At 35.5% G+C, this 6,988-nt stretch overlaps 1 protein-coding gene across 15 annotated transcripts in view; it reads right to left on the bottom strand.

The window, feature by feature from the left end:
- Nucleotides 1-368: 368 nt before the first annotated feature.
- HELZ (helicase with zinc finger) overlaps nucleotides 369-6,988 on the bottom strand; it is a 135,682-nt gene continuing 129,062 nt past the window's right edge. For all 15 annotated transcript variants that reach the window (XM_034412646.3, XM_087886982.1, XM_087886984.1 and 12 more), the window contains exons 29-30: nucleotides 2,931-3,183; nucleotides 369-2,424 (exon numbers count right to left, since the gene is read on the bottom strand). In XM_034412646.3, the coding sequence (XP_034268537.2) occupies nucleotides 2,093-2,424; nucleotides 2,931-3,183 (585 nt within the window). In that variant the 3' untranslated portion in view covers nucleotides 369-2,092. The remainder of the gene's footprint in view (nucleotides 2,425-2,930; nucleotides 3,184-6,988) is intronic.

Here is a 6,988-nt window from a genome sequence, read left to right as displayed (position 1 = left end):
AGAGTGCTAAATTGAAAGTGTATGTATTTGTGCTATAAGCAACCAACTACTATACCTTTCTACGTGTTCCTATTTATTCTTCAGTAGGTCAATTGTCCTCAACATTCATCAATGATAGTCAGGGCAGGACAGAGAATCAACAGAAATAACTTCAGATATTTAAGTGGGACTAATTAAATCCTGGTTTATGTCAACTGAGGACAGAGTGATCTGACTAACTTCATGCTTACATCCTGAATGTGTCCTCGGGGTACTAAATAAAATTGAGCAGAATCTTCTGCTTTCATTTTGTTTGGTTTTATAACAGCTTTATTTAGCTTCACCCATTTCTGAGCCCAGCAGCCATTAAAATATTGCAGCACATTAAGTTAGTATGCATATCTTTTATAGAAAGTTCCTTAGTTATCTGAAATCAATAAGAAAAAAGTGACACAGATTTCAGTCAAACCGAGATGTCACCATCACAACGTATAAAATCCAACAGGTATGAAGGGACTGAAACCAAAGCAAATATTAGATTTGATACAGCAGCAAATACAGTAGCTCGACAAAGCAAAAACAAACATCCCTGTAAATGAAGCCCAGTTTTAAACAGTTGTGGGAAGAAACTTTAAAACTATATTTTTGAAAATATCACTTATAATGGGAAATCAAAATAAATAGTTGATAAAAATTAATTGTCCCTGATCAAAGAGATCTTTTCAAGTGTAAAGGAGGCCATGCCTCCGTTGAAGTTAAAAAAGATTTCTTTCAAAAGTATGAACAGTGTACAAGACCAAAATCGTAAAGGTAAAGGTTACCCTAATTCTTCCCCCAAATTTTGTAACATATTGCTGTACAGTCTTTTATAGATTTTTCTTTCAATATATAGTGGCAAAAGGCCTTGACAGAAGATACAAGAATATAAATAACCACGTCATTCATACTGCTTCCCCAAACCTTCCTCACAACTCTTCTTCCCCAAGGCTGGGATTAATTTGGATACAGCTTTGGCAAACATAAAAATCTTCTTTAATGAATTTCCTCAAACAAAACAGTTAGCAAAATATTTGAATATTTGTGGATAATGTCACATTTAAGGTAAACATCAAATCATGTACCAAAATCTTTTGATGGAAAAAAGAAGAAAAACCCTTAAAGTGGCACAATACTCATACCACTGGAAAAATCAGAGGGGAAGAAACTAAATTACAAACATTTAACGTGCATAGTTGGGAGGGGGATTCAATTATTTTTCTTAAATTCATTCAATTGGATTTTTTTTTAAATAGCTATTCAACTACTAAGCACCCAATATATCAATTTTTGTCAATTCATGATTTCTGTTTAAAAACCTATTAAATTAATCCCTCCAACAAGCTGAATGAGTAGCTTGTCAAAACAACAACAACATGAATTGTTCATCTTTAGGTTGACCACTAATTTTTTGTTTAATTGCAAAAGAGTAGTATCTGGGTCTGCAGCAAAGGCCTTCACTTCATCCTAGAAAGGAAATTACTATAACCACATCATACAGATTCTAAAACTATAAAAGTCTTAGAATGCAGCATCCTTTCACAGAAATCTGATAAAACTGAATGTAAATATAAGATGCTGCATCTTTATTTAAAAAAAAAAATAAACAATTTAAGCAGACATAACATACATTTGTACATTAACTGGCCATTTCTGGTACAGAAACCCAGCACAGTATGCTAAATGTTATTGAATAAATGTAAATGCTACTTACATTTTTAAATACAATTTAGACAACTTTTTTTTTAATGTTTATATATTTTTTTTAAAGTTGCACAGTTAACTTTTCAGCTGCTAGCTTTAATGCAACACATAGATAAAGTTACATAATTTTTTAAAGTTTTTTTTTTCCTAGGGATTTTTTTTCTCAAACTTCTGACCCACATCAAAAAGAAAGTAAAATAGTGGAATATAATTTAAAAAGAATTAGCTTCAAGTCTAGCAGCAAAGCCATTAAACCAAAATATATTTACTAATATAAACAGAGAGAAACGATGGTGCCTGCAGGTGCAGCCCCAGCTATTTTAAATCTACTCACAGAAATAAAAATTAAAATGTCTCTACAAAAATAGTCTGATTATTTAAAATAGGAGTAGAAGCCATTGCTACCTGATGAACTACCTAGGCTAAGTTCCTGAAACAGAGACAAGGGGTCGCTATTCTTTTTTGCCTGCTCAGGAGGGGGTCTGGGCTTGGGAGGAGCCCTCAGAGCACTTGCGTAGGACATGGCAGGTTTGTTCAACCCAGCATTGGGCTGGCTGTTGCTGTTGGATTCCACAATCTGCTTGTTGGGCATGAGGGGTGGGAACTGGCCCAGATGCTGGAGTACATTGTAGTTAAAAGAACTGGACAATGGGATGTTTTCAACCTTCATCTGTTCCTCGGGGGATTTGATAGTCTTCGGAGGAACTAGAAAGAAAAGAACATCATCGTCATCATCACCACCACCATGGCCACGACCACCGCCATTTTAACTTAATAATGATCACAAACAGATTGGAAAGCTACTTCTCAGGTTTCCGTTCCCAAAGATATACAAAGAGCATTACTTAAAAGTTGAATACAAGTCTGCAGGAATTTGTCAAATGCTTCCAGTCCTGTAAGACATTTTAATTTGAAAGAATTTGGGCGATCTTTACAAAGCCTACTGAAATTGTTATTCAGTTGGTTTTATAAAGATAGCCAAAATAGTTTAAGAATATACTGCACTTTAAGGCCAATATTAAAAACACATCATTGGTGTACTCTAACCATGCACCATCAGAATGAGTAAACGAGCAAACAAGGATACATAGCATACACACCTCAAGATTTTGTGACTTCAACTCCCAGAATTCCTGAGTCAGCATCATGATTAAAGGGGCCACAGATGCCCACCCCTGGTTTAAAGGGACAAGAAAGTAACACTCACTCACCTAATTGTTCTCTTGGTGGGATTGCTCTGTTGGATCCGTTGCATGGAATGTTCTGATAGGGGGCTGATGAAGAAGAGTTGACCCACCATTCGGGGGGTGAATAATTGAAAGAGGAGGGGTTACTCTGGTCCTGAAGCTCTTGACACTGTCCAACATTATCTGGAGGAGTATTTAAACCTTCAGAACAAGCCTGGGTTGAACTAGATGACATTCTTCTTTGGTACAATGGCCTGCCAGGTCCTCTTGGTTCATACTGCATGAAAGAAGACAATCACTTGCAGACAGGTCTGTATTAAATATCCCATCTGAGTATCAATACGCATATTCTGAAACTGCCCTCAAAATAAACATGTATATTTTACTTGGTGTGATTTTATTCACTAACACAAAAACATCCTATTCTTCACATTCACCATCCTGTTATGAGAATAGGGAGATAAATATTGCACTCAAAACTCTCTCATTTTTATATATCTGTATAATTACAGATATATAATATTATTTAAAGAATTAAATCACTTTTTAAAGTAATTTCAGATCCAGCCTTTTTTCAGAACAGTTAATTGTATTACATGGTGCTACTGACTTTATCTCTTTAGAAGTCCCTTCTGATTCCTAATTTTTCACTTTGAACTTTTAGTTATTGTATGTTGTTTACATCTAAGCTTGTCTTCTACAAAATTTCCTCTGCAGGGCAATTATATGAAATATTTTCCAGTTGTAATTTGTCCTTTTCTGGTACCACTGACTCATAATATTGGTGTAATTCATCCCCTGAAAATAAAGTTTAGGTTGTCCATAACACACAGTCTATATAAACCTGTTTTGCGATACATGTTATGTTTACCCCAAGCCTTTTCTCTTCTTTTCTTTTTGAACTATTGCTCTGTTCTACCAGAGATATAGCAAATAAAATAAAGACAACAAAGGAAAGGAGGGGAAGAAGTTTCAGGTGAATATATTTGGATTCAAAAACTGCAGCTATAATCTAGGGTCACAAAAAGCTCTCTGCATGTGCTTAGAACCATGATATCATAATATGCAAAATGTTATTTTTATATTTAGGTGCATTACCCTGAATATTTTAATGGTTATACTTAATGAATACAACCAGGAATTAAGAAATGCCATCATTATGCAAGTTTCACTGAAAAGAGCAACAACTCATAATTCATTATTTTAAGAACACTACCAAAACTGCAAAGAAGTTGAATAGAATATAACACAGAAACACAAACACATATTATTTGTTAAAGAAGAAGCTCAATTGATGCTATTTTTTTTTCTTTGTGGATGAGGTAAGAAGTGAGAAGACATAGATGTTTATTACTATTTAAAAAGACAAACAAGTATGGTTTTTCATTTTACTAATCATTTTTTCAAAACACTGGTGGATATCCCATAAGGAAAATATACTATTAATAGAATGGTGTTGGAATAGACAGAAACAGCAACAAACAACTGATTTATCTGAATAAATAGGTATTTTGGTACTTTATAGTAAATTAGAATTTCTCCTATTATTAACAATAGTAGTAACAAAACAATTCCCCATCATTATCACCAAATTACATGACTGAAAGGAAGGAAGTGTGGTGTATCCAAGATTGTGGTGTGAGCATCGAACTTCACTCGCTTGCTGGGTTTAGAATTCCAAAATTTGAAGTACTTTTGTACCAGGCTTAAATCAGTAGATTCAAGATTCAAGGGGGAAAATACTACAGTATTTTAGGAAACAGCCAATAGTTCCAATATGTAGTCCTGCTTCTAATATAGAAAGCTTATTCCTAGTGTGTTTCTCAGTTAGCATTCTGTCTTATTCATTAAGCACCAAGTATCTGTTCCTACAGCCTATTCAAGCACTGGTGGTACTAAAATTAGAATAAGCCTATTGTGAGTATTTTCATTGGATCCATTTGGAAAGGAGGCATTTTATTTATTTATCCTTTTTAAAAACAAATAACTCAAGGTGGCAAACCTGCTTAATATATCCTTCCTCCTCCTCCTTTCTCCAGATAAACAACCCTCCGAGGTGGGTTGCACTGAGAGAGCAAGACTGAGCCAAAGTCACCGAATTGGATTTCATGCCTAATATGTACTGGTGTTGGGCTTCAGAGTTTAGTGGCCGAAATCTAGTGAACAGATTTTCTGACATTTTGTGGAAAATTGTGGCTGGCCTTCTCAGAGGCAAAGAGATCTGCTACATAGACCACAGGCACCTAAGCAGAAACTGAATGAGTTTCTGCTTTTATAGCCAGGAATTTTGTCTTTCAATTGATACAGGTTAGTGGTCTCTGATTGGTTATTTGTTTGTGCCCAATCTGATAGGTAATGGTTCCTGACTGAACCACTCATAATATAGCAGTTGCTTGCTATTTAGGCTGTCCAGCACTTCTCCTCCTGGGATGGAAAGTTTGTCTTTGTGGCAGAAGTTCAGGAAACTACTTTGACACAACTTGCTTTTCTAATTTCACACCACTCTATGGGTTCCAGTTCACTAAATTCCCATTTTAAACCAAATTCCCATGTTAAACACAGTTGGAACTGTTTTAAAACTATCTTACTCTCTCTATTTTTCTCTAGAGGATTTGGCTTATCTCAGCATGACAGAGTTAAGACTTCCCAGACTAAAGTGTTTCCCAACCAACGGATTTCCATTTATAAAATTACTTTCTTTGTCTCTGTGCCCCTCCTTTTACAAGTCCCTTGCATAGGAGTCTGATGTAGAGAACACCCAATCTGACAACTTAAAGATATACAGCAAACACAGGATTCTAATTTCTAAAAAAATTATTTCTGTTTAAATGCCAAGCCTTGTCTAATTCCCTTCAGAACAGTAACTGATCTAATAGCACATTGAGAGAATATTTACATATTCCCAAATAAAGATGAGAAAACCTAGGCCATTTCTCTTCCTGACTAGCCTTAGTTTTCACATGATTTCCCTTGTATGAAAAATGCCCCCTCCATCTACCAATTACTGTCAGCTTCAAAAGGGGCTCATATGCCCTCAAGTCAGTGAAAATGCAACCTAGCTGTGCTTGGTTGATACCAGCAACCCTGAAACAGGAAGTCTGTATATCTGCTACCCAGGAACAGAAAGCCCATCCATCTTGGCTGGTTAATAGAAAGCCCATCCATCTTGGCTGGTAAGGGTCTATTTCTACGCTTGCCCAGAGTTTCAATGAGGAGTTGATAAATGAGAAAGCAAGGAAGCTAACCTTGAGATAATAATAGCAGTGAATCTGCCAGGTTCATGGTTGAACAGAAAAATCAAAGAGGTTTGCTGATAGAAGGGCAAACTTCTTAATCAAGAAAAAGAATGTTGCGTTATTTGTAATTCTTTCCTATCTTTCAGTTCATGGCAACTGTCTCCCTTGTGAATATTATTAAAAGCCTTGGGAAGGAACTATCCAAATAGAAGGAAATGATAGAGTAAAGAAAATACAGAAATATAAACTTTCTCTGTTAAATTATCTTTGATTTTATTCATGCTATTGTAGCTTTAAAAAGAAGCACTGCTTGAAAGCACTCTTGGATTTCAGAAAAAAAGAGAAAGCTGTCTTCATGTTTTCTTCCCTTTTCTTCCTTGAATTTCCCTCCCTGTTTTCCCACTATTAATCAAATGCATCCCTACTGTGGATGCATTTCTCCTGCTACTGAAGAGATTCTCTGAGATGGTGTTTAAATAAGATTGTCCTTAAACCTGGCCACAAGTGTACTGTTTGAAATTGTGTACATTTCTCAGGGTCTTTATCAATTGCCTATAACTCATAAGTATCTTGCATCTTTATATCTAGCCTTGTTCTGAATTACTGTTAATAGATCTCCCAACCACTAAAGCTCATCAAGATGCTCCCTCTGCTACTGTTGCTATAATTTCCTCTCCTTTGTTTGCACAGTCCCACTATGATTAAAGCATATCTGTGAACAAAAAAAAATGCATTCAAAGCTTGTATTAAAATACTCTAAAGCAGTAAGGACATAGCAAAGTAAACAGCGCCAAGTGTCTGCTAATCCTGGATATGGAACTGAGGGCATTGATCATTCTTATAGAT

Source organism: Pantherophis guttatus, chromosome 2, assembly GCF_059756535.1.
Source record: "Pantherophis guttatus breed Tessera chromosome 2, ASM5975653v1, whole genome shotgun sequence".
Lineage (NCBI taxonomy): Eukaryota > Metazoa > Chordata > Lepidosauria > Squamata > Colubridae > Pantherophis > Pantherophis guttatus.
Note: the sequence above shows the minus strand (reverse complement) of the source record. Positions and strands in the feature narration are given on the sequence as shown.